Raw genomic sequence first — 15,248 nt, forward strand, 5'->3', positions numbered from 1 at the left:
GTTTGTTTTCATTGACGACTTCCGGCATGACAGTCTGCTATGACTTATTATGCTTAAATGAGGACACAATAATGGATAATCATTTTTATTGACAACTATCCAACAAAACATACTGATGGAATATGGGATTACTGTAAAACATAAGTATAAAAAAGCGTTTTATTATTTTACATATTCACATATTCCCTTTAAACAATTAGAAATAAGACAATTCCTGTTTCCCTTGGCTCAGGACCATCATGTAATGTGCCCTACATTTTGGCCTCAGCCAATGTGATGGCAGCACCGCCGGCCATATCCTCCCTCTGATTGGTCAGTTTCCTGCAGTGGTAGAAGATGTTGATTGGATGGATGAACGCCAGTAGAGTGAGGAGAGTCAGAGCGATGTTCACCTGAGGAGGAAAGACGACAAAGACAGCCCTTTTGAGAGCGTAGCCTTAACCTTACGTGTACAAAGTAGGCCAACTGCAAGTTACATGGTTTTTGTGTTATGAGGTTCAACAAAGACAGTTCAATATTTATTTTTTGGCAAGTACAGCACAGTACATCTACTAATCTCATCCACCCTGCCGGCTCTCTCGCGATAGCAACTGAGCCTGGGGACGAGGTTAGTCAGCTAGTGACCGTATGTTTGTATGACCCACTCACATAGAAGGGGTCTCCACCTAGGGCTCCTTTGACCAGGGCGAAACATGGGTACTGCAGCAGTGACACCACGGCAGACAGAGACATCACCAAACCATACAGCTTCCCAAAGTGGACCCCAGGAAAACTGGTGAGAGAGGGCAGGAAGGAGAAAGACATCAACTGAGGGAAGTATGAATGAGGAGCACTCAGTCACCTTCCTTTATTGTAAACTTTAGTCTTTCAACTGTATTTTCACATTTTAGAATGTCAAGTCTATTGTCTTTATTTTTGAGTTCCTTCTTCTATAATCTTCCTTTTTATTTCCTTCCTGTCAGATCTCTCTATTAATCTGCCCCCACTATCTGTCTCTATCCCTCTTTCACTCACGCGATGCTGATGAAGGCCGCGTTGCCTCCGTAGAGGAAGGAGCGGTTGAGGACCTGCAGGATGAAGGTGAGGTACTGGAGAGGGAGGAGAGGAGAGGAGGCGCAGATGGAGAAGAGGAGGCACTGGAGGGAGGTGAGGAAGAGGGAGAGAGAGGAGGAGCGCAGGTCTGCCTCTTTATCTGTTTCTCCTATAGAGGGAGGAGGTGAGAGAAAGGTTGGGTGAGGATGATGATGATGGACACACACACACCAGAACCATGACCATGCTCATGAGGCATGAAATAGAATAAAAAAAATATATATTCTAGACTGAAACAGAAGGTAGGCCTACTACCTGAACAAATAACCCATTTTGGTCTTTAATTGCTTAACATTTAGCTACTTTGTGCACTATTGAACACCATCCTGTTGTTGCTAAGCTAGAGCCATGTGACCAACCTGGAGCCAGAGGCTTCCCCTTGTGTCTGTCCATGATGAGGCCGTTCCAGGGAGCACAGAGGACCCCACACAGCTGGGTGAAGGCAAAGGCATTGGTGTACTGACTCACTGAGAGAGAGGGGAGAGAGAGTATTTAGATTCATTCAGTGAACCTATGCTTTGGTGTGTGCATGCGTGTGTTCATGTGTGTGGTTTACCCAGAGCTGAGTCGTTGTCGGCCAGCCGGTTGAGCATGGGGTTCAGTGTTCCGATGAAGAGGTAGTGTCTCAGCTGCATGACAGACAGCCACACCAGATGCCACAGGAAGAACCACGACTGCACACAGCTCCTGAAACTGGCCACTGAGAGAGAGAGAGAAAAACATTTGAGTCAACAAAAAGCACCTTCCATTCCCCAGCCAGATTAAAGATTGTAGTTGGCCAAACGACACCTTTCCCAGAGTCTTCCGACTGCTGCCCATCATCAGGCTGTAGGGGCATGTCGTCGGTCTCAGCTGGCCCCTCCCCCTCCGATGTCATCCCCGTCTCTCGCGTCTTCTCAATCTCCTCTACGTTGTAGCTGTTGGACTTTCCAGGGCTTACGCTGTTGAAAAGGAAGCATCAGAGTATAATCAAATATGTTTTATCATCAGGGTCACCCATCTCATATGAATGGATGTCATTGAGACTAACCGAACAATTCAATACCATTTGTTAAATGCCAAACACTAATAATAATTACATTTCGTTTAGCATTTATCTATGAACATGTACAGGACTTTTTCCTGCCCAAGTAATCTGACAAGGAAACACTCCATGGTCTGGAAACCCCCCAGGCCCTATGCGAGTCGTAGTTCTCTAGGTGACAACTACAACCCCCATACATACTATGGCATTATGTATCATAGGGCCTGGTCAGATGAATACTGTCGTATGTGTGGGAGTTGTAGTTCTGACCCATAGGTGAAGCCCTCAGGGAGTGGGTAGGGAATGTGGGTGTTGGGCATGAGGAAGAACGTCCTGAGGAGGTGGATGACACTGCAGACAGAGAGAATGAGGAAGGAGGAGCGGAGGGAGACCCCTCCTTCATACATCACCTGAGACGGAGGGAGAGAGAGATGGATAAGCAGAGCAACCAATGGATAGCTATTAAACGACCATGACTACATATAATACAAATATAATCATTATATGGGATATATCTACAATATATACAAATATAATCATTATATGGGCTATATCTACAATATATACAAATATAATCATTATATGGGCTATATCTACAATATATACAAATATAATCATTATATGGGATATATCTACAATATATACAAATGTAATCAATATATGGGATAAATCTACAATATATACTAATTCATCTGTTTTATACACTTGGCCTTTTTAAGGCAGTTATCTAGTAACCTGACGAGCAGAACATTTTTCTCTCAGAGGCCTCTGTCCTGTAGGCTACAGTATGTGTGAGTTCTGAGATACCTTGATGATGAGGAAGACAGCCGAGGAAGAGTCGAAGGCTCCATTATAGAGGGTGATGATGGTGGAACGATGGGAGCCAAATAGGTTCCCAACCTATGGTAGCGAACAACAGTTCAACAATTGTGGACATTCATCCAAGAAGAATACATCCACCCATATAGTACACAGTATAAATAAAGTGTCCTTTTAGTACACAGTAGAAATACAGTGTCCATATAGTACACAGTATAAATACAGTGTCCATATAGTACACAGTATAAATACAGTGTCCATTTAGTACACAGAATAAATACAGTGTCCATTTAGTACACAGAATAAATACAGTGTCCATTTAGTACACAGTATAAATACAGTGTCCATATAGTACACAGAATAAATACAGTGTCCATTTAGTACACAGTATAAATACAGTAGAAATACAGTGTCCATATAGTACACAGTATAAATACAGTATAAATACAGTGTCCATATAGTACACAGTATACAGTACAAATACAGTGTCCATATAGTACACAGTATAAATACAGTGTCCATATAGTACACAGTATAAATACAGTGTCCATTTAGTACACAGAATAAATACAGTGTCCATATAGTACACAGTATAAATACAGTATCCATATAGTACACAGTATAAATACAGTGTCCATATAGTACACAGTAGAAATACAGTGTCCATATAGTACACAGTATAAATACAGTAGAAATACAGTGTCCATATAGTACACAGTATAAATACAGTGTCCATATAGTACACAGTATAAATACAGTGTCCATTTAGTACACAGAATAAATACAGTGTCCATATAGTACACAGTATAAATACAGTATCCATATAGTACAGTATAAATACAGTGTCCATATAGTACACAGTATAAATACAGTGTCCATTTAGTATACAGAGAAATACAGTATCCAATTAGTATACAGAGAAATACAGTATCCATTTAGTATACAGAGAAATACAGTATCCATATAGTATACAGTATAAATACAGTGTCCATATAGTACACAGAATAAATACAGTGTCCATATAGTACACAGTATAAATACAGTATCCATATAGTACACAGTATAAATACAGTGTCCATATAGTACACAGTATAAATACAGTATCCATATAGTACACAGAATAAATACAGTGTCCATATAGTACACAGAATAAATAGTGTCCATATAGTACACAGAGAAATACAGTATCCATATAGTACAGTATAAATACAGTGTCCATTTAGTATACAGAGAAATACAGTATCCAATTAGTATACAGAGAAATACAGAATCCAATTAGTATACAGAGAAATACAGTATCCAATTAGTATACAGAGAAATACAGTATCCATATAGTATACAGTATCCATATAGTACACAGTATACAGTATAAATACAGTATTTACTGAATAAATATCAGTTTTATGTGTCAGACAAAATAGTGTGTGACATAAACCTGTTACACAGACAAAATAGTGTGTGACATACACCTGTTACACAGACAAAATAGTGTGTGACATACACCTGTTACACAGATGTAATGAATACTGTTTGTCCTGTCTGGAACTGTGTTGAAACTGAGGAGTCGTGGCATGCTGCTGTACCTGTATGTTTGTGATGAGGAACAATATACCTCCCACTGCGATGAAAGACAGGGCTGGGAACAGCAGCATGGACAGAGCTATTAGAGAGAGAGACACAGACAGCATAGGCCAAGTTCAGCCTGGATCAATATTTACTCATCCAACACTAGGAATGTGCTCTTCCTAATGCTTTTGCAGGTCCCCGTCCCCAGTCCACCTGGTCGTACTGCTGCTCCAGTTTCTGCTGGTCTGCCTGACGTGCTACCTTATCCAGGACCTGCTGTTTCAACCCTCTCTCTCCTTCTCCCGGTGTCTCTCTCTCTCGACCTCTGAATGCTCGGCTATGAAAAGCCAACTGACACTTACTCCTGAGGTGCTGACATGTTGCACCCTCTACAACCACTGTGATTATTATTTGACCCTGCTGGTCATCTATGAACGTTTGAACATCTTGAAGAACGATCTGGCCTTAATGGCCATGCACTCTTATAATTTCCACCGGGAACAGCCAGAGCCTGGTTCCTCTCTAGGTTTTGGCCTTTCTAGGGAGTTTTTCCTAGCCACCGTGCTTCTACACCTGCATTGCTTGCTGTTTAGGGTTTTAGGCTGGGTTTCCTTACAAGCCCTTTGTGTCATCTGCTGATGTAAATAGAGCTTTAGAAATACATTTGATTGATTGTCTTTGTTCATTTATCAAATACACAAACACCAAGAGCTGTTCTGATTGAATAACAACCGTTCTACTGTACAGTCAATGTTCACCTGAACTGGAGAAGGCAACCATCAGTGTACCAGTGGTGTAGAGACATCTGAGGGGAATACAGAGCAGAGGTACATAAAGAGGTGTAGAGACATCTGAGGGGAATACAGAGCAGAGGTACATAAAGAGGTGGAGAGACATCTGAGGGGAATACAGAGCAGAGGTACATAAAGAGGTGTAGAGACATCTGAGGGGAATACAGAGCAGAGGTACATAAAGAGGTGGAGAGACATCTGAGGGGAATACAGAGCAGAGGTACATAAAGAGGTGTAGAGACATCTGAGGGGAATACAGAGCAGAGGTACATAAAGTGGTGTAGAGACATCTGAGGGGAATACAGAGCAGAGGTACATAAAGAGGTGGAGAGACATCTGAGGGGAATACAGAGCAGAGGTACATAAAGAGGTGGAGAGACATCTGAGGGGAATACAGAGCAGAGGTACAGAGCCTTGCGAAAGTATTCGGCCCCCTTGAACTTTGCGACCTTTTGCCACATTACAGGCTTCAAACATAAAGATATAAAACTGTATTTTTTTGTGAAGAATCAACAACAAGTGGGACACAATCATGAAGTGGAACGACATTTATTGGATATTTCAAACTTTAACAAATCAAAAACTGAAAAATTGGGCGTGCAAAATGATTCAGCCCCCTTAAGTTAATACTTTGTAGCGCCACCTTTTGCAGCGATTACAGCTGTAAGTCGCTTGGGGTATGTCTCTATCAGTTTTGCACATCGAGAGACTGAAATGTTTTCCCATTCCTCCTTGCAAAACAGCTCGAGCTCAGTGAGGTTGGATGGAGAGCATTTGTGAACAGCAGTTTTCAGTTCTTTCCACAGATTCTCAATTGGATTCAGGTCTGGACTTTGACTTGGCCATTCTAACACCTGGATATGTTTATTTTTGAACCATTCCATTGTAGATTTTGCTTTATGTTTTGGATCATTGTCTTGTTGGAAGACAAATCTCCGTCCCAGTCTCAGGTCTTTTGCAGACTCCATCAGGTTTTCTTCCAGAATGGTCCTGTATTTGGCTCCATCCATCTTCCCATCAATTTTAACCATCTTCCCTGTCCCTGCTGAAGAAAAGCAGGCCCAAACCATGATGCTGCCACCACCATGTTTGACAGTGGGGATGGTGTGTTCAAGGTGATGAGCTGTGTTGCTTTTACGCCAAACATAACGTTTTGCATTGTTGCCAAAAAGTTCAATTTTGGTTTCATCTGACCAGAGCACCTTCTTCCACATGTTTGGTGTGTCTCCCAGGTGGCTTGTGGCAAACTTTAAACAACACTTTTTATGGATATCTTTAAGAAATGGCTTTCTTCTTGCCACTCTTCCATAAAGGCCAGATTTGTGCAATATACGACTGATTGTTGTCCTATGGACAGAGTCTCCCACCTCAGCTGTAGATCTCTGCAGTTCATCCAGAGTGATCATGGGCCTCTTGGCTGCATCTCTGATCAGTCTTCTCCTTGTATGAGCTGAAAGTTTAGAGGGACGGCCAGGTCTTGGTAGATTTGCAGTGGTCTGATACTCCTTCCATTTCAATATTATCGCTTGCACAGTGCTCCTTGGGATGTTTAAAGCTTGGGAAATCTTTTTGTATCCAAATCCGGCTTTAAACTTCTTCACAACAGTATCTCGGACCTGCCTGGTGTGTTCCTTGTTCTTCATGATGCTCTCTGCGCTTTTAACGGACCTCTGAGACTATCACAGTGCAGGTGCATTTATACGGAGACTTGATTACACACAGGTGGATTGTATTTATCATCATTAGTCATTTAGGTCAACATTGGATCATTCAGAGATCCTCACTGAACTTCTGGAGAGAGTTTGCTGCACTGAAAGTAAAGGGGCTGAATAATTTTGCACACCCAATTTTTCAGTTTTTCATTTGTTAAAAAAGTTTGAAATATCCAATAAATGTCGTTCCACTTCATGATTGTGTCCCACTTGTTGTTGATTCTTCACAAAAAAATACAGTTTTATATCTTAATGTTTGAAGCCTGAAATGTGGCAAAAGGTCGCAAAGTTCAAGGGGGCCGAATACTTTCGCAAGGCACTGTACATAAAGAAGTGTCACACAGTGGGTTATGGTCTGTTAAACTGTAGTCGTGACACATTTCTCAGTGGGTCAGAAGACAACCTCAATAAACCTGTAGAACTAAGATTAAAATATGCATATACACATTCTACAAAAACAATGGCTGAGTAAACCAGGAATGGACCCTCACCTCCCCACCCCCTTTAGACTCAGTGACTCTCTCTGGTCTAGGCGACGGTCTAGGTATAAACTTACTGAAGAATTGTAATTAATTGACTATGTGTAAATAAAACTCTGTGGATGTCCTGGAAATACTGGTCAGAGGTCAGGACCTAGTTATATTCTTTAAATGTTGACATTGTAAGAATAATTTGCAATGGATATGCCATGTATCACATTGTATATGGGTATATTGCCATCCTTACCTGACCAGGGCAGGAAAAACTCTGGGCCCTAGCAATGAAGCCTGGATTTCTGTAGTTGAAAAAAGACTCACATTCCCAGAAGCCTCGTTGCCATGGTGCCGAAGCGGTCGAAGATGAATCCGTTGGGAAGCGTGAGGAAGTTGTTCATGAAGGAGGTGACGGTGAAGACCAGAGAGAACTGTTCATCCTGTCCACTACAGTCTGAGAGAGAGATGGAGGGATGGGGAGAGAGATTAGGGAGAACTGTTCATCCTGTCCACTACAGTCTGAGAGAGATGGAGGGATGGGGAGAGAGATTAGGGAGAACTGTTCATCCTGTCCACTACAGTCTGAGAGAGATGGAGATGGGGAGATGGGGAGAGACTATTAGGGAGAACTGTTCATCCTGTCCACTACAGTCTGAGAGAGATGGAGGGATGGGGAGAGAGATTAGGGAGAACTGTTCTTCCTGTCCACTACAGTCTGAGAGAGAGATGGAGGGATGGGGAGAGAGATTAGGGAGAACTGTTCATCCTGTCCACTACAGTCGGAGAGAGATGGAGGGATGGGGAGAGAGATTAGGGAGAACTGTTCTTCCTGTCCACTACAGTCTGAGAGAGAGATGGAGGGATGGGGAGAGAGATTAGGGAGAACTGTTCATCCTGTCCACTACAGTCTGAGAGAGAGATGGAGGGATGGGGAGAGAGATTAGGGAGAACTGTTCTTCCTGTCCACTACAGTCAGAGAGAGATGGAGGGATGGGGAGAGAGATTAGGGAGAACTGTTCATCCTGTCCACTACAGTCTGAGAGAGAGATGTAGGGATGGGGAGAGAGCTTAGGGAGAACTGTTCATCCTGTCCACTACAGTCTGAGAGAGAGATGTAGGGATGGGGAGAGAGATTAGGGAGAACTGTTCATCCTGTCCACTACAGTCTGAGAGAGAGATGGAGGGATGGGGAGAGAGATTAGGGAGAACTGTTCTTCCTGTCCACTACAGTCTGAGAGAGAGATGGAGGGATGGGGAGAGAGATTAGGGAGAACTGTTCATCCTGTCCACTACAGTTAGAGAGAGAGAGAGATATGGATGGATGGATGAGGAGAGCGTGGGGGAGGGGGGATGGGGCAGAGAGAGAGATGAATACAGAGAGAGATAGAAGTAGAGATCCAGGTCCTTCAGTTTTCTAGTATGAACTCCTCAGCTGTGCTTCGTATTCTATTACATTCCAATCTATACTATTGTATTCTATGTCATATTGAACTGAATAGCATTGACCTACTCACCTGTTTCCACTGTACTGTTGGGTCCAGTAGTCAGATTGACACACAGGTCAGTGAAGTATCCATCTGTCTTCAGGACGAAGACCAGCGATGCCCAGCCGAAGACCACGCCGGCAAAACACAGACACTCCACCAGCCCTGTGGCCAGGGTCAGCCTGTACCGCAACCCCACTCCACCCCCACCGCATCCCAGCATGCTCACTGATTAACAGACTGACTGACTGGATTGCTGACCGACTGATAGCTACCTGCCTGGCTGACTCCCTGCTCTGACTGGCTGGCTGACCGACTGATAGCTACCTGCCTGACTGACTCCCTGCTCTGACTGGATGGCTGACCGACTGATAGCTACCTGCCTGGCTGACTCCCTGCTCTGACTGACTGACTGACTGGCTGCCTGTTTAACTGTCACTCAAAGGACTGTTCTTGTTGTCTTATTAATGTGGGGTTGGTGGGCGACTGTATTCAAAGAGACCCTTTTTCTATCCTCTGACTCGTCTTACTTTTCTATACGCCCTCCCTCTCTCTCTCCCTCTCTCTCTCTCTCTCTCTCTCTCTCTCTCTCTCCCTCGCTCTCGCTCTCCCTCGCTCTCTCTCCCTCGCTCTCTCCCTCTCTCTCTCTCTCCTCTCTCTCTCTCTCTCTCTCTCTCTCTCTCCCTCGCTCTCTCTCTCTCTCTCTCTCTCTCTCTCTATCCCTCTTGATAGTTGTTTTGAGTATTTGAGTGTGTCTGGCTGAAAAGTAGCTGTATCACTAGAAAGAAGTGCTGGGTGGGAGAGATAAGGCGTGGCATTCCAATTCAAACTGCACTTTTTTTATCAGAAAATATACTGGTTAACTCCCCTTCTCAACAAGTTTTTTAAACGTATTTTTTAGGATGGAAGACTTGTGTTACTCTGGATAAGAGCCTCTGTTAAATGACCTAAATGTAAATCTAAATGTAGAAGAACATTAGACTGTCTATAGAATGACTTGCAGTATCAGAAGAAGTTACAGATGACACATTTTATGACGTTTCAAACAACTCATTCTTGAAGTGGTAGTGGTGGCCATAGTAGAAATAATAGCAGTAGAATTTGAGTTCATAGCACACTAACACGAGTTGTCATAATAGTAGGCCTAGTGGTTAAACCCACGAGGAGTGTGACGTTTCTCAACCTGCAGTGTAAACTGATGAACGGTTGCTCTAATAACCCCTCTGTCTGTAGATGTGTTTCTCTTCCTCTTTCTTTCTCACTTCCTCTCCTTTCGGCCCACTTTGTGTTTATTTCCCTCTCTTTTCTTCAGTGTGTAACTCATGACTTTTGTTCATTCCTTTGTTGCCATTTCATAAATGATCCTGTCATTTGCTTTGAGAGAGAGGCGATTGTTCATCTTCCCCCTAAAATATACAAGTAAAGAGGCATCACAACACGTGGCAAGTGTAATAATGCAATAACAATTAATAATAATAATGCATAGTGCACATCAAACACTTTAAGGATAAATCATTATAATACAAGGTCGGAAATCGGAATAATACAGTCTAGGGACTATCGACTACGGTCTAATGCGTCATACATCCGCTAATGGTATGAGAATGTGCACTGAGTTGTAGCCTACATTACAGTGCGGGAAGACTACAACAGACACAGTACACTCACCCTATAACGGTAAACCACATCAGATTAGCTACAGACTAATCCGCCATGCGGTCATTGCATTACTGTGTTTTCTTTGCGCGCAATCTGTAGTATGGTGCCAAAACGCCTAACAATAGACAGTAAAATAGTTAGGTTAAAGAGGGACGTTGGCCAGTATACGACACGGTGCTGTCATAAAACAATAAAAACGTGTATGGCTATGGTAGAGCAACTTTTATGACAATTATTACACTGGCCACAGTTCAACCATGCAGCATTGATCATAAATCGTAGGCTATGAAAACGATGCCATACATAGGCTGTAGCCTATACATTCAGATATTAGCCTATATACCAGCCACTCACCTTGTTTAATGATCCCACTTAGTTTAATGTCGATCCTCTTGTTGATTTGTGGTAGAACTCTAAACAGAATCTCGTCATTACGCGCAGGCGCCGCGATGTGCCTGTCCATTCGCTGTCTGTCTTTCCACCTGCGCTGCATGGTGCACGCGACGCAAGCGTTGGCCAGGCATTGGGGACTAGGCTAAATGGCCATGTTGGAACCATGCCCATGGACCAAAATATGGTGGTGAGTTGTCTCCAGTTGCTTATATCTAATTATCAACTGGGTGGTAGAGCCCTGAGTGCTAATTGGCTGAAAGCCATGGTATATTAGACATATACCAGGGGTATGACAAAACATGCATTTTTCCTGTTCTAATTACACTTGTAACCAGTTTATAATAGCAATAAGGCACCTCGGGGGTTTGTGGTATATGGCCAATATACCACGGCTAAGGGCTGTGTCCAGACACTCTGTATGGATGCTAATTGGCTGAAAGCCATGGTATATCAGACATATACCAGGGGTATGACAAAACATGCATTTTTCCTGTTCTAATTACACTTGTAACCAGTTTATAATAGCAATAAGGCACCTCGGGGGTTTGTGGTATATGGCCAATATACCACGGCTAGGGGCTGTGTCCAGACACTCCGTGTTGTGCCTAAGAACAGCCCTTAGCCTTGGCCATATACCACACCCCCCCGGCCCTTATTGCTTAAATATATACTCTAAAAGTAGGCCTAGCTACTCACAGCTGTGTGGGATTTCTGATGATAATGTCATTAATTGTAAAATGGAAATACAAACTTGGAATATGATTTGACAGCAATAATAAAATACATCTTCTGGAATTAAAAAGTAACTTGACCAATGAAAGCAGCTATCTCAACCATCAGCATTTTACTCAGAAACTGCCTAGCAACACAGCAGGCTACAATAAAGGCCCATCCACAGAACAGATGTCTACTGTATGTATTGAACTATTGAATTGACGTGGAATCGCCCCTTTTAAAACTGGTTCAAGTCTTTCCACATAAAACTTTACATCATATGTAAAACAAGAAGTCAATTACGTCACACACACACTCACACACATACACACAGGGCACTTCCATCACGTGTGTGTCTTCATGTGAGCTCGGAGGTGTGCGCCATGCGAGAAGTGGCGTCCACATAGTGCGCAGGCGAAGGGTCGGACCCCCGTGTGCAGCAGTTCATGCCTCCTCAGGTGACTGGGTCTGATGAAGCTCCGCCCACACATGGAGCAGTGATGCGTCCTCTCTCTCGTGTGGTTGAGGGCGTGCCGCTTAAGGCAGCTGATGTAGGGGAAACCCTTCCCACAATGTTTGCATACGAACCTCCCCTCCTTCTCTTTACTGAGGGGAGCTCGAATTCTGACAGTCCCACCATTTCCTCTTTGGTCTCCATGGTGACCAGGCATGAAGGTGACAGAGTTTTTCCCCGGGAACGATGCGTAATCGTCTGTGGTCGTTGTCAAGGAGGAAGTGTGTTGTAGTTGGTTTTCTGACGAGTAGGTGAAAAATAGACCAGAGGTGTCTGTGTAGCCACCGTACCCCAGGTTCAGTGCTGCATACTCGGGGTACGTTTGGCCCAGATCCCCCTGGTCGACCTCCAGGCCTGGTTCTCCTCCCGGTAGTGGGTTGAGGTCTGGACATGGGCTCTCTGGCTCCCTCTTGAGGCAGATCTCAACTACTACAGGCTGTTCCTGGTCAAGGCAGTGAGAGCTGCTACTGAGGTCATGGTCCAGAGTTCTATGTTCCAGTTCTATGTGGTGTCCCATAGTTCTATGTTCCTGTTCTATGTGGTGTCCCATAGTTCTATGTTCCTGTTCTATGTGGTGTCCCATAGTTCTATGTTCCACTTCTATGTTGTGTTCCATAGAGTCAGTGAGCTCATCTCTACCCCCTGGTGGTGTACTCTGGAACCCCCAGTCCTCCTCAAAACTGCTCTGATCAGTGGGATGCGGTTGCCGGGCGACCAGTGGAGTGGTGGAACGCTCAGGAGCTTACATGTAGGAGAGGGGACAACACGGGATAGAGAACAGAAGGCAATGTCATCATCATCATCCTCACCACCACCACAATCATCATCATCACTATCAACATGCAATATTGCATTTTGCTGGCTGGATGTTTGAACTTGGCCTCTCTTCCTCCCTCATTTCATCTAAGCTCTTTCCTTCTCTCTCGGTAGCTAGGTTTCCATCCAATTTAATGTGAATATTCTCAAATCTGCATAAGAAAATATGTACATTTTCCCACCAGTGGTGTGTCTCCACCAAACGGACTTGTTGCGGATTTAAAAACAGGAACTCAGTCTGGCTTTCAACTTGAAACAGTAGAATGCACAAGGTGCAACTTCTAAATTGGGTAGTAGATTATCAGTTCCTCTTGTCATGTCAGTCATTGTATACCTTAGAGAGCTATTTATAACTTGTCAGAAATGTCCAGATCAACTAAACATTTGTTTGCTAGGTTTTTTAGCCCATAGATTTTGTTGAGTCACTCAAATATCACATGAATACACATTAGACATGGCAAAATGTAAAGAGTTGCAAGAAAATGACCTTTAAAAACAGCTAAATATTCTCTGCACCCCATTACAAAATGTGTAGAATTGCTGGAAATAAACTTTAAACCTAAATTATTATGGAGCTAGAATATTTGTCAAACGGCAGTCAAGCATCCCCAGAATCAGACCAATGATATTAATCGGAAAGGAGCAGCACCACCCTGAAGTTCATCGTGTTATTTCATCTGTGGCCTAATAAACTGCATGATTTCCCGAGTCGTAGCGGGAGGACCACACAACATATCATCACGTGACTCCAAGTTCACCTCGATATGACGGTTATAATTTCAATATTGGCGCAGAGGCGTTTCAATCCCCATTTCTCACATAATTCATTTTACAGACAAAAAGGTCCCACCGTGTCGAATGAACAAATGATCTGTTGGCATTTAGAAGATTGTACCGAAACTTCCTGTTTCCATCCATCGTGATAAAAATAAAAGTTCGGTATGACTTTCCTTGTATAAAAACTGTTGATGGAAACGTGGTTTGTCTCTCTCACCATTCATCCTCAGTTCATTTGGAGCACCACATTCCCCTGGGCCGTCCTCCTCCAGTCTCTCTTGTTTGATGATAACTGGTTCAGCCGTCTTGTCTGTTACAGTGGTCTGTTAACGAACAGACGGTGATAGTGTGATCAATGCATTGTTAATGGGAGGCGAATTACATAAACACGTTGCATGTATGCCTGTGTAATGCATTAATACCTTTACCCTATACTAGCCTATTAGCCTGTTTTTGACAATGTTTTATCAATCCTTATGTCAATTATTATACCTTATAATTCAGCTGTAAATAATATCAATGACATGCCCACGATTAACTATTTTACTGCTGATAAAACAAAAAAGTGTAATGTGCGGCTACACTACCTCGTCCGTCCTTAGTCCCTCCCGCGCCGCGGGTCCATTACTCCACTCGCTGCTGCAACCCTGCTGCGTAAAGACTGGGTCGGGCTTGTGTTCTCTGTTGGTTTCTGCATGGAAAGAGAAGGAACCACATTACTTCATTTTCGACTGTCGATTTTAAATCACCAAGCATTTAAAATGAAATACATAAACACGTACGGGGCGTGTGGTGCGGTAGGGAACCCCCGTTCCAAAGTCTCTCGCGCAGCACAGTGCCAACTCCGTCCCCACCGTGTTCAATCGTAGATGTCCTTTTCCGGTGCCGGTTTTCAACTACTTTCAGCTTTTTCATCAGGATTTCGTTATCGTGTTTTTTACGTGACAGTTCCCCACGTAAAAACGCGGAGTACTCGTCCACCAGTTTGGTTATCTCCGCCATGGCGGCGGTGGATAGAGCTTCCATGATGGACGACAACTGCGTCTGAAACATTACGGTCTCCGACATTCTAGCTAGAATAGCCTAGCTAGCTAGATATTGATAATGGCAATTTTTAAAGGGAAAAATAGCGATATTGAATTGTAATATGTTTAAACACTGTGGCCTGTAAGTGGACACCTGGTTGGGTAGTTTAAACCCCAGATCATAGCGGTTAACAAATCCCTGTTCCTGTGTCTACAATAATAATGCAACATGACGTGATGACGTCGCATTCAATTTACCGTAAGTACATGAGAGAGTTGCATTTAAATTTGGGGGCGCATGCTGAGAACTGCTCTACAGGCTCGCCTAATATATAGGGTTAGGGTTATATATATTATAAATTGTATTTATTTAACCTTTATTTAAATAG

General features: G+C 43.3%; 2 protein-coding genes and 1 long non-coding RNA gene across 5 annotated transcripts; 1 reads left to right on the forward strand and 2 right to left on the reverse strand.

Moving 5' to 3' along the window:
* Positions 1-71: 71 nt before the first annotated feature.
* On the reverse strand, positions 72-11,070 carry LOC115121409 (equilibrative nucleobase transporter 1-like). 3 transcript variants are annotated; one of them, XM_065003598.1, is made up of 12 exons: positions 8,992-9,598; positions 7,802-7,931; positions 5,260-5,582; positions 4,519-4,595; positions 2,924-3,016; positions 2,387-2,526; positions 1,882-2,033; positions 1,649-1,792; positions 1,452-1,559; positions 1,015-1,201; positions 649-772; positions 72-392 (listed from the first exon to the last, which is right to left on the reverse strand). In XM_065003598.1, exons 1-12 carry the CDS (start codon positions 9,182-9,184, stop codon positions 252-254), a joined length of 1,812 nt encoding a protein of 603 aa, XP_064859670.1. In that variant the 5' UTR covers positions 9,185-9,598; the 3' UTR covers positions 72-251. The 3 variants fall into 3 exon arrangements, 2 of the variants coding, with proteins under 2 accessions (XP_064859670.1, XP_064859671.1); XM_065003599.1 differs by having other exon boundaries at positions 5,260-5,306; positions 8,992-9,593; XR_010459645.1 differs by lacking the exons at positions 72-392; positions 649-772; positions 1,015-1,201 and adding an exon at positions 10,975-11,070 and having other exon boundaries at positions 1,451-1,559; positions 1,649-2,033; positions 8,992-10,367.
* Positions 11,071-11,081: 11 nt separating this feature from the next.
* On the forward strand, positions 11,082-13,621 carry LOC135561779 (uncharacterized). Its single transcript, XR_010459647.1, has 2 exons — positions 11,082-11,200; positions 12,860-13,621. It is a non-coding gene; the product is annotated as an uncharacterized LOC135561779 (long non-coding RNA).
* On the reverse strand, positions 11,839-15,090 carry LOC115115808 (B-cell lymphoma/leukemia 11A-like). The gene is made up of 4 exons (XM_029644296.2): positions 14,617-15,090; positions 14,422-14,525; positions 14,052-14,157; positions 11,839-12,982 (listed from the first exon to the last, which is right to left on the reverse strand). Exons 1-4 carry the CDS (start codon positions 14,900-14,902, stop codon positions 12,072-12,074), a joined length of 1,407 nt encoding a protein of 468 aa, XP_029500156.1. The 5' UTR covers positions 14,903-15,090; the 3' UTR covers positions 11,839-12,071.
* Between the last annotated feature and the right edge of the window lie 158 nt (positions 15,091-15,248).

The sequence above is a fragment of the Oncorhynchus nerka genome, linkage group LG18 (genome assembly GCF_034236695.1).
Source record: "Oncorhynchus nerka isolate Pitt River linkage group LG18, Oner_Uvic_2.0, whole genome shotgun sequence".
Lineage (NCBI taxonomy): Eukaryota > Metazoa > Chordata > Actinopteri > Salmoniformes > Salmonidae > Oncorhynchus > Oncorhynchus nerka.